The sequence below is a fragment of the Octopus bimaculoides genome, chromosome 4, assembly GCF_001194135.2.
Source record: "Octopus bimaculoides isolate UCB-OBI-ISO-001 chromosome 4, ASM119413v2, whole genome shotgun sequence".
In the NCBI taxonomy this organism is placed as follows: Eukaryota; Metazoa; Mollusca; class Cephalopoda; order Octopoda; family Octopodidae; genus Octopus; species Octopus bimaculoides.
Genome location: NC_068984.1, coordinates 93,978,266 through 93,990,461, shown reverse-complemented (window position 1 = coordinate 93,990,461; position 12,196 = coordinate 93,978,266). Strand labels below are relative to the sequence as shown.

At 35.2% G+C, this 12,196-nt stretch overlaps 1 protein-coding gene across 4 annotated transcripts in view; it reads left to right on the top strand.

Moving 5' to 3' along the window:
- The window catches only part of LOC106872494 (SLIT-ROBO Rho GTPase-activating protein 1-like), a 518,762-nt gene that overhangs the window by 449,454 nt on the left and 57,112 nt on the right, over positions 1-12,196 (top strand). For all 4 annotated transcript variants that reach the window (XM_052967274.1, XM_052967276.1, XM_052967275.1 and 1 more), the window contains 5 exons: positions 2,283-2,411; positions 3,766-3,987; positions 5,113-5,205; positions 6,865-7,035; positions 7,414-7,526. In XM_052967274.1, coding sequence (XP_052823234.1) covers positions 2,283-2,411; positions 3,766-3,987; positions 5,113-5,205; positions 6,865-7,035; positions 7,414-7,526 — 728 coding nt within the window. The remainder of the gene's footprint in view (positions 1-2,282; positions 2,412-3,765; positions 3,988-5,112; positions 5,206-6,864; positions 7,036-7,413; positions 7,527-12,196) is intronic.

The following is a 12,196-nucleotide window of genomic DNA, read 5'->3' as shown; positions in this document are numbered from 1 at the left end:
AAAGGCTGATTTTGGTGATTCATTTGACAGAGATAGTACAGAGCCAATCCAATGATAAATATGACCTTGGATCTTGAAAGTTTGCATGAATCCTGGCTCAGTTAAATTTCTTGTGGCTTCAAATGATGTCATCTGTAGTGCAGCATTGTATTGTCTAATTTTGTTTTGGAAGTGCTTGGAATCTTAGTCAGTTGATGACAACAGTTTCTTTAATGGCTCTGGAGGTTGGGGGATTGCAGGGAGTTTAACCTTTCCACTACTGCAGCACAGTGCAGGTGTCTCTCCAGGTCACTTCTTTGCTTTACAATGTATGCACTCAGTTGTCATCGCACCAATGGAAACTGTAGTGTTATCTGCATAATGAATTGCTAATTGAAGGCTACTTCATAGAAGTTGCTTCTCTGAGCTGTTGCAATTGTTCTTCATTCTACAGTGGAGATCCTATTCCTTGTCAGCCATGCATACCTCTGTTCATCACTTTGAGATGCTCTGACTTTTTTAGTGCTCAGTCTGTTTGTTTCTTGGTATGCTTCCCTTTCTGCAGCGGTTTCTCTTTCCCTGGACAGAGACATTCTTTTGGCTGACCTTGACATTGTAGACAAATTTGACACTTTCCTTCTAGGCATGGTTATATACATATACAGAAATACATGTGTGCAGAAAATAGTAAATAATGAAAATAACTGGGTAATGGAAATTATATTTCTTAATACAATGGGCAGAAAGTAAATAAGAAATTATTACAGAAAATAAAGAATTGTACAGGTTGAAGCAAAATTTGTCACTTAGTGAACCAAAGAGCCAGTATCGTAGGAACCAGAAAAAAATCTGTTAACAATAGAAAAACACAAAACCATTGCAAAGTAAATAAGTAATTTTTAGGGAAATTAACTTAGTGTACGGATTTGAGTGAAATTTTTGAAGTTACTTCTGTCAGTAAATTATGTATGAAATTACTTTCATCAGTAATTGTGAACTTCTTTCTGTCAGTAATTTGTTGTTGTTGTTTTTAAATAGCAATTGAAAACTTACAGTGAAAACAATAGCGATTGATAGAGAGATAGAGATACATGTGAAAAGTGAATACACACACATCTCTATTTTATATATTAGATGAGATTGTGATGATTTTTTGACCAATGGATGTAAAGAAGACAATCAGTTTCTGAAAGTTACTTTGCAAAGAGTTACCTCCCTTCTCCAGGAATAGCTATTTTCTACCCCCATGGGGCCTGTTACTCATTATGTGAAAAATTTTAAGAGTCTAAAACCATCTCTGGAATGTAAGTAATGCATGTTCCCAGTTTGGAGAAAATCAGTTGAAAAACACAGCCGTTATAATCTTTTACACACACACGCATGCGCGCACACACACACCGGGATTTATATTATAGACATGCAATATCATTAATCCAATGTTCTGTCTGTTTTTTCCAAATTTTTTCTCATGTAGTTATTCAACAAAATTGAGTTTAGTCTTGTTTGACGATAAATAAATGCTCTACTGTCAAATTTCATTGACTTCATGTTTCCTGGCATTAGGGGTTGCAAATGCCTTAACCTGTTTAAATTCAACAAAAGTGCTTTGATATTTCTATTAGTCCTTATTTTATCACAAAATACATAAGCACATGCTCACATACAATTACTATTTGTCAGAATTCAGTCATTTCTAAGGAAGAATTGGACAATAGAGTATTCATGAAACCTTTAGATGCTCTTAGACTTCTAATCCTAAAGAATTAGGCCTTATAAGAATGATTATGCATTGTTAATCAAGATAAACATCTTTCTAATTTATTAAAATGTTTTTAGCTTCTAACCTGCATTCCAATCTTTGATCATAGGTTGTTTTTTTGTTTGTTTGTTTTTTTTGACATATCAGAAACTACATTGTCCAAGTGTATCCTTTACTGACCACAGTAGGGTATGGTTTAAGCAAGATCCAGATGCTGTTTGCAGTAGTTGCACAACTACATTGGAGGTTCCTTGTTCTTGTTTATTCTTAAATAGATGTATCTTTAATTCTCACTTCTTTAATTTTCTCTTCCTCACTTTTTCTTGATTTCTCTATGACTCTTTTTCTCCTTTCTCTTTCTTCACCTTTTTTGTATTTTATTTCATTCTCTGCTTTTTTGTCTCTTACAATTTGGCTATTTCATAAAATAAATAAATGAAAATCATTGCTGGCTTTGGCAGGAGGAATATCACAAGAAGTCATGTTCAAATTAGCTTTTATTTATGTATCCTATATATTTGGTATATTTACTTTCTATTTGTAGCGGAAACACAAATACAATGAGAACAAATTAAAGGCTTTGAAAGCACGAAATGATTATCTTTTATGTATAGAGTCTGCTAATGCTGCCATCAATAAATATTACTCTGATGATATCACAGACCTTATGGATGTAAGTGAAAAAGTTCATGTTCATTACTGTTATCATCATTATTATCATTATCCATTTATTATTATTTTATCTTTTAAAGACTTTTTATCTTGATTTTGATTTTCATCTTTATGGTATCATTTACAAAGCCCCCTCCTCAATATAACTCTTTACTCCCAGTTGAGGGGTTTTGCCTTTTTTGTCTTGCAAGGTACTTGATGATCCTAAAAGCACCCAGTACACTCTGTAAAGTGGTTGGCATTAGGAAGGGCATCCATCTGTAGAAACCATTCAAAACAGACAATTGAGCCTGGTACAGCTCCCAGCCTTGCCAGCCCCTGTTAGACTGTCCAACACATGCTACCATGGAAACCAAATGTTAAATGATGATGATATAGCTTTACAAAATCTATATTGAAACCTAGCATCCCAGTAGCAAACTATTTACAGAATATAGGCTTAAAATCTAAATTTCAATTTAATTTGAGCAAAAGGTTACTTTTTGTCATGTTTAATGATGAAGTAACTAATATTATGAGATAAATTTGTTCGTTTTTTTTTTCTCTTTTTTTTTTGTTCAATGTATTCTAATCCTTATTATTCATTAACAGTTATAACAACCTTGTCAATAAAACATTCTCTTTTATTGTTCACAACTTACCAACATTCTGCTAGCTTGTTAGTGCCTTGATGGTAAAAATCACTAGATCTTGACTGGGAGAATTTATCAAGCCATAGTTTCAGCTCCATGTCATTGTTGAACAAAATGCCTTGCAAACTGTTGGCAAACAACTATAAAAAGTGATAATATGAAAGCAGTAAGCAGTATATCAGGAGAATACAGTGAGTGTAGTAGAACTTCGTAACTGAGCTCTTAAATAGCATTATTGGTCAACTTAATGATGTGGAGGTGAGTGCCATCATGTTGAAGAAGCATGCTGTGTCTTCAGTCTGATCATTTCAGTTGAATTGTCCAGTGAGTGATGGTGACATGTGATAGTATTCTTAGTTGATTGGCATAGATTCTTGTGAATGAGATGAGCTCATTCAATCAATTTTCATTTGAACGAACAGGCCAATTGGAATGCAGAGAATCTATGAGGTTGAATTTCCCCTTCAGTGTGAAAACCACTTGTATGCAGCTCTCTCAGTAATGCCACTTTCTCTACACAGTACAAATGACTTAAGTGGCTTTGGAAGTTTTGAAACCTTTATTGAAAGTGAAGTTAAGATAATTGATTGTATACTATCTCTCCTACAAAAAAGTCATGGTTTGTGAGTTTAAGTGGTAGTAATTGAGGATGGTTGTGGAATTTGTTCTAACATTTATCATAGACACTGATTTTAAATATTTATACTTCTTTTTTCCTTACAGTGTATGAATTTTGGTTACCATAGTTGTGTTGCTCGAACTATGAAAATGTATCTTTCATCCCACGAACAGTTACGTAACTCTCACCAGAGAGCTATTGACCGACTGAATCAATGCATCCAAGGTCTTGATGCTCGGGCAGACAAACAAAAGTTCCTTGAGTTACACAATGCTATGTTCATGTTACCAAAAAAGTTTGAGTATCAACCATATAAAGGAGATGAGGTGAGACATAAATTTCTATTGAAAGATTTATAGTCATAATATGCCCATATAAACAATGGATCTACTATACTTTTCCTTCCTGACATTTATTTGATATATAACAGAAAAAAGTATTGTTTTCTTGTCTTCTCTGTTGATCATATGATGTTTCCTCTCTTTCTGTTTGAATTGCTGCTCTCTCATCACCAGCTGACTTTTTCAGTCTTAATTTATAATGAAGGAAAATTGTTCCATTTCTCACCTCTCATCTCTGATTTCCTAGTCTTATGATATGGTGTGGCTAAGATAACTAGGGGTTCTGCAGTGAAATGATCAGGATAATCTATGTATCTCATTATGCTCTGAAGTATATGTTCTACAGCAGTGTTGCTGGACATTTCCTTTCTGCCTATTGAAACTTGACTACCAAAAACTCCAGTCATCACATGCCTCTTAAACATGTATATGTACATGCAGTTGGATGACCATTGACTCTCCTGAGTTTGTCCACCCTTTGACAGGTTTTGTTTTCATCTTGCAGTGTGTCCAAAAATCAGCCTCCTCATCAAATAGGCTCAGTAGATTTACCAGTTTAGTCACTGACAACCTGAGCATGCAACAGGTCATCCTGGGTTACATGTTACCAGCAACACTCATGAGTATCCTGACAAGGCATAGTGTATCTAGTATTGTGTTTTCATAGTTATATATTTTCCTTTCATTTTTAAAATGGTAGGATGTTGTTAATGAAAAATTTAGCTGTAAACAAGCACATAAAAGCTTCCGCTTTGTTTTGTTGCATCATGTTTGGGAAATTTGGCAGAACCAACTTATTCTTAACTTTCACATCTGAACTTCAGTCCAGCAAATGCTTTCAATCAGTCTATTTTTCGTACATTATTGTTTTGAAAAATATATTCTTTTAATCTTTTCTTGTTACAGCCCAGAGGCTGTGGTAATGTTGGGGCACCACCATCAATAATATTTTAAGATTTTATTTCTTGCAACTCTGTAGCCATTATTGTTTTTAACAATATGTAATTCTTCACTATAAATAAAATATGAATTAAACATTTTGTCTTAAAACATTTTTGTTTTAATTTCAATGTATGTGATGACTAAATATTCTTTTTTTCCTCTTTTAAGGCACGCTCTATCAATGCAGTTGTGGATGAAATGACCCATCGCTGTGAAACCTTAAAAGCACGATTAGAAGGTGTACACTTAGAAAATGATGAAGTTAGTAAAGGATATTACTTTACTCTTCTGGCTTAGGAAGCATTCATTAATGTCATTGTTGCCTGTTATGTTTCTATATAAATTTATACTTTAGATTTTAAAACTATTGGTCTTCACAGAAAAAGAAATTACTCTGAATTCATTTGTTTGTTGTTTTGTTTTGTTTTCTGTTTGTTTGTTTTTTAATACTGGAAACCTTTGGAATTGTTTAATAGATAAGAAACATCCCTACTTTAAATATCCAACACAACTATTGTAGTGGAACTTAAACTCTTATATCGTCTTTTTTTTTTTTGCTTCTCAGCTACAACAGATTCTTGAAGATTATTGCCAAAAATGTATTGATTTTTAAAAAAAAATTGGCTATGATTATGAATATACTCAAACAGTTTTTGACTGTTTTGCCAAAAATATATATATTAAACTGAAAAAATTATATACCTAAATCGGCTTGCATGGTTGAATCAGTAATTGAGCAATAGTCATATTTTTGTTAAAAACATTTAATATAAAGCTGAAGTGGAGAGTGTTGCAGATTTGAAGGGGGAAAGATTGGATATGTCTGTGGGATGAGTAACAAGAATAATGAGTGTAGGAGAGATGGATGCATCAGGTGGGCTGGAACAAACATGGTATATTGCTACTTAAGAACCACAGAAGGTTATACTTGTCATGGTGGAAGAGGTATGAAACAGTATGTAACCTGCTAACTCTCACTAACATGTCTCATCTACTGGCTTACAAATCCAGTGGGTGAGATCTGTTAATGAGAGAGAGAGAGTTTGCAAGCAGCCACACAATCTTCTTTGACATTTTAGAGCCTGTGTAATTTTAGTAGTAGATGTGTAAGCAGTTTTCTGGCATGAGCTTTGTATATGATTAAGAAGTGATCAGGTTTAAATTATTTTCTGTATCTTGTAATGATCAAAAGTGTTGATTAAATGCATTATTAAAAGTATTTTGCCTTTATAATTATTAATCTCTGCTAATCAATTTGATGAAGAATGTTTAGTTTTGTTGTAGTATTTGAATTTTTTACTCAACCAACCATATAACTTTGTAATTGCTATATTTTAACCAAAATATTCATAATACCAAATCTTGATTTAAAAAGTATTGTGACTAACACTTCACTTTCAGACTCTAAAAATAAATTATTTTATATAGTTGGGTGATACTTGTGGTGTCAATAAATCAAATTGTGCTAGCTGCGGTCAAATATATGTCTTTCAAAGATACCATATTATACTTGTAGCAGGATTTGAACTTGCAAGTTTAGAGTTCAACTTCAAAGTCACTACCTGTTGTTTTCACTTATAACTTTTTAAGGATTTTTTCTTTCATCTTTTACATTTCTAAATGACTAATCTAGCTCGTCCTCCAATTCTTTTTATTCTTTGGTTAACTTCTGAACATCTGCTTAAGTTTTCTTATCCCAAAGAATTATACTGAATTCTATTGGGATTGTTTCGAATAACTTTTTGTATCAGAAACCACTTTTATCTACTAGATTGAGGTAAATGACTGTTGGCTATTTACATAATGTTCCAGTGAGAACAAAAGTAAAACATTGAAGTTCTTTAAGTTCTTTAATTTCTGTTGAATGGTTAGTGAAATTCAAGCTAATTATATTACATTTCTTTCACTTTTCTATGACAGTTGTGGAAAACACTTGAGACTGCCGAAAACTCCCTTATGAAAATGATCTCTGTGAACGATCACGATGTGACACTCCTCTTCTTAACTGATAACCCTCCTCCACCAAAGTCTCCCCATGAGGCTGCAAAACACAAAGCAGATCGCTTGGAGACGGAGTCTTATTATCTTTCTGTAAGTTTTTTTGGGGTTTTTTTTTTTCTTAACTTATTCTTTCCAGAATCCTCAGTCAAAAATCTTTATTAATTTTAAATTAAAAAGACTTTATTTTATCTTAATTTTTACTCCTTGCTTTCAATAGCCAGTTATAAATTTAAATTAGGATCCTAAAAGGTTTCTTTAAAAGTCTATTTTGTGTTATCAAAAGCTTGTATCTTATTTGAAAATGTAAAATTATATGACTAAGGTTCTCAGAAAATTATAATAAATTAGTTTGGTGAAAATTTTTTACTTTATATTTAATTTCACCTTGGTAGAGTTATATTAGTTATTTAAAAAAATATTTACTGTGATAATCACTTGTCTTATTCATTAATTTTAAATGTATTCTAGAAATTTAAGGAATACACACTTAGCTGTAATCGTCTTGCTCGGTTGCAATCAAAACACAACGCTATACAGAAAGCTGCTGGTGAAGGCATAAACAATTCAGGAACCATAATGCGGTAAGATGTGTTAGAAATAAACTTCATTGCATAAAGTCAAAATAATTATTCCAGTTTTTAATCAGATTTGTTTTATACAAGAATTATTTTCAAATATTCCAAACAGCACGCATTTTCAGCTAAAACAGCTAACACTTCTTACTTGGAATCTGTTCTTTGTATCTTGACTTTTCTGAATAATGTATATCAATAAATTAAGTACTAGACTGAAATAAATACTATGGTCAACACGGTCAACTAAAGCTTTTGAAGTTGGATATCACAACATAGTTGCAAGTACAATGATGAAAACCAGTAAAAGACACTTGCCCAACCCAGTGTCCTACTGTATGGCACCTTGGGTTGTGCAAGTGTCTTTTACTACAGCACCTAGCCAATCAAAGTCTTGTAAATGGATTTGGCTGAAGGATACTGAAAGAAGCCAGTGTGTATGTGTGCTTGTCCTTCCATGCCTTGACAGTGATAGTTGGTGACAGGAAGGGCATCTCATTGTAGAAAATCTACTCCAATGAATTCCATCTGACCATGCAAGTATGAAAAGTGGCCATTAAAATGATGATATGTATATAATTATTATTTAATAAACACAATATGTGCTACTATTAGTTTCATATGCCAAACATGGTTTTATAACACATCTGATGTCCCAGCACAATCATCAGACATTGCCCATATATATAAGGAGAATTCACAAAAAACACAATAGACAAAGACAGGTGGTGTAGAAAACAAATAGATGTATTAGTATAACGCTCGGGAATTGAAGTCTTTAGCATTTCGAGCCTACGCTCTTCCACAGAAAGGAACACAGAAAGAAACAAGGAGAGAAAAAAAGGAGGCTAGCTAAGGTTATCTGAGTTAGAGGTTAAAATAACTATCTAAAGGATAGAACTATCCATTACACTACCAGTATATTACCTATGTTTAACCATGGGCATACATATGCAAACATATTATGCTCATACATTATAGGTAAAGAAAGGATAAACATAGGTTTATCAACAATCCAAATCTAAAGCAAACAGAAAATGGAGAAGTATTGATGAACAGCAAGTGACTTACATCAATAAATATTTATGATAAATATTTTTGCATATCAATGGCAATACCATACAACATTGGAAGCAGAAACAGCTGTTGGATGGGATGCAGCCTATTTGCATTGAATTGATAAATAATAATTGACGTAAGTCAATTGTTGTTCATCAATACTTCAATACTTCTCTGTTTTCTTTATATATATATATATAGATAGATAGATAGATAGGCACATTGAGAGGTAGGTTTGGTGAGATTGTTGAAATGCTTGAACAGAGGTGTGCTCATGTGAGTTGCATTCAAAAGGTAAGGTGGAGGGGAGCTTAAGCCAGGTTCCTCACAGGCAAGACATATAGGTATAACATCTTCTGGGAAGGTAACAGTGATGGGGTAGGTGCTGTGGGCATATTTCTTGTAGAGAAATAGGTGGATAAGGTCATAGAGGTAGTCAGAGTATGTGCTAGAGTACTTAAGCTCAATCTAATTTTGCACAATGGTACAGAGACAACTATCTCTGTCTATGCTCCACAAGTGGGTCTACCAAATGAACAAAATGACTGCTTTTATGACAATGGTCTCATCTTCATGGCTGAGTATTTCAATGGGCCTGTTGAGCAGTAGGCCAGTATCTTCCATGGTGTACATGGGGGCCATGGAATTAGTTCCCAAAATGAAGAGGGGGAAAGGCCACTGCAGTTCTGTGATGCGAATAACTTATTGATCTGCAACACAAACTTCAGGAAGCCAGCCAGCCACCTGATAACCTACCAATTGGGAGACCACACCAGCCAGATCGATTACATTCTCACCAGACAGTGGGATACGTGGCTGCTCATAAACTCTAAGACCTTCCCTGATGAAGAATGTAACCCCCAGCATAGACTATTCATTAGTGACTTTAGACTTCAGGTCAGAAGGAGGCCAAAAAGCAGACCAATCTGAAAAAGAAAGATTTGGAAGCTTAAGGACCCTTTATATGGTCAGAGATTTGGGGATACCCTAATTGAGAAATTTGATGAGAAGGAGGAGGAACTACAGACTTGTAACATAGAGGGTAACTGAGAATTCCTATGGGATAGCTTGCTGAGTGCTACAGATAAATTCTTCAACTGGTGCTAAGTCCCATCCAGACTTAGGGTGACATGGTGGTGGAACAATGCTGTAGATTAGGCCATCAGAACAAAGAAACAGGACTGGAAGAGTGGGAGTAGCAGGGAACTGTATCAGATAATGAGAAAGGAAGCTAGGAGACAGGTGTATCTAGCCAGGAGATAAGTAGGGAAAAAAAAGTTTACCTATGTTCTGCATGAGCACCAGAGACTTGAAGTGTTTTGGATTGCAAGACAGTGTGTGAGAGAAAACCATGATGTCATAGGAGAGAAATGTGTCCACATAGATGATTGTACACTTGCATTTAATGATTCTGCAAAGAAAGAAGCTTTGAAATACTATTGTGAAAGGTTGCTAAATGTGGAGAATGAATGAGAGAAGGAGAGTCTGCCAAATGTTGACCCAGCTGAGGGACCAGCTATCCAAATCAACAGTAGCTTAGTAGATAAAACAATTAAGGACCTGAAGACAGGGAAAGCCCCTGGCCCATCAGGAATCTCTGCTGAGATGTTTAAAATATCTGACGGAGCAGAATATAGCCTAGTCACTTGTATAGTTAATCAGGTTGTCTAAAAGGGAGTCATATCCAACAATTGGTGTAGCAGCATCATAGTCAATTGCTAGAAAAGCAAAAATGAGCCTTAGACAGGAATAATTACAGCGGTATCAAACTGCTGGACCAGGTGATGAAAGTCACAGAAAGGATCATAGCTCAATTAATTAGGGAGAGAGTTAGTGTAGATGAGATGCAGTTCAGATTTGTGCCAGGCAAGAGCACAACTGATGCTATATTCCTTGTTAAGCAGCTGCAGAAGAAATATCTTGCCAAAAATAAACTCTTTTTGTCGACATGAAGAAAGCTTTAACAGAGACCCCTGCTCCCTTATCTGGTGGTTAATGCAGATGCTAAAGATAGATAAGTGGTTAGTGAGAGCTGTAGAAACCATATACAGGGATGTTGTCAGTATGGTGAAGGTTAGCAACCAGTATAGCAAGGAATTCAGGGTACAAGTAGGAGTTCACCAAGGATCAGTCCTCAGCCTCCTCTTGTTCATCATAGTCCTCCATCATAGTTCTTATGGCCAAATCACTACCAGAACTAGAGAAGAAATTTCAGGCATGGAAGCAAGGTTTAGAGTTAATCTAACAAAAACCAAAGTCTTAGTAAGTAAGAGACAAATCACAAGTCCCTTTAGGTAGATGGCCCTTCTCGATCTGTAGAAAAGGCAAAGGTAGTAACTTCATAAGATGTACCTGGTGTAGGCTATGGACACATAGGAGATGCAGCAATATCAGAGAAGGATAACAGGGAAAATAGTTTTTGCATGTGGAAGATGCACAGGTACAATAAACACTAAAAATATACAGAAAATAGATTCCACCAACTTCCAAAGGGTAAAAATAGAAGTAGTTGATAGCTTCTATTACCTTGGTGACCAAGTAAGAAGCAGGGGTGGATGCTCCGAGAGCATAGCTGCTAGAATAAGAATAGGCTGGGCAAAGCTCTGAGAGCTCCTGCCTCTGTTGGTAACAAAGGCCTCTCCCTCAGAGTGAAAAGCAGATTGTACAATGCCTGTGTGGGAACAGCCATGCTACATGGCAATAAAACATGGGCTGAGTACATGTGTAGGCTTGTAAGAAATGAAGCTAGCATGCTTTGCTGGATGTCCAATGTCAATGTGCATGTATGACAGATTGTAAGTGTTTTGAGAGAAAAGTTGGGCATAAGAGGCAAAAGAGACCAATAGAATAAGTACTAGGCTTACAAAGAATAAGTCCTGGGGTCAATTTCTTCAACTAAAGGCAGTGCTCCAGCATGGCCGCAGTCAAATGACTGAAACAAGTAAAAGAGTATATGTATATATATATATATATATATATATATATATATCCATGTCAAGTGAAGTCATTGTTGTGGCCAGTACCACCTGATTGACACCCATGCTGGTGACAGGTAAAAAGCACCATTCGAGCGTGGTCGATGCCAGTACCACCTGACTAGTCCTGTCCCGGTACCATTTAAAAAGCACCATTCAAGTGTGATCATTCCCAGTGCAGCCTGACTGGCTCCTGTGCTGCTGACATGTAAAAAGCACGATTTGAGTGTGATCGGTGTTTTCTGACTGGGTCCATGCTGATGTAATATAAAAAGCACCATTCAAGCTTGGTCGATTCCAGTACCACCACACTGGCCCTTGTGCTGGTGACATGTAAAAAGCACCAACTACACTCTCACAGTGGTTGGCGTTAGAAAGGGCATCAGATTGGAGCCTGGTTCAGCCTTCTGGCTTGCCAGCCCTCAGTCAAACCGTCTGACCATGCCAACATGGAAAGCGGACGTTAAACAACGATGATGATGATGATATGTATGTGTGTGTATGTATATATATATATGTGTGTATATATATATATATATATATATTTGTGTGTGTGTGTATATATATATATATATATATATATATATATATATATAATTCATATATATGTATATTTCCGTTGGATCTAATTCGGGAACTCTGCAG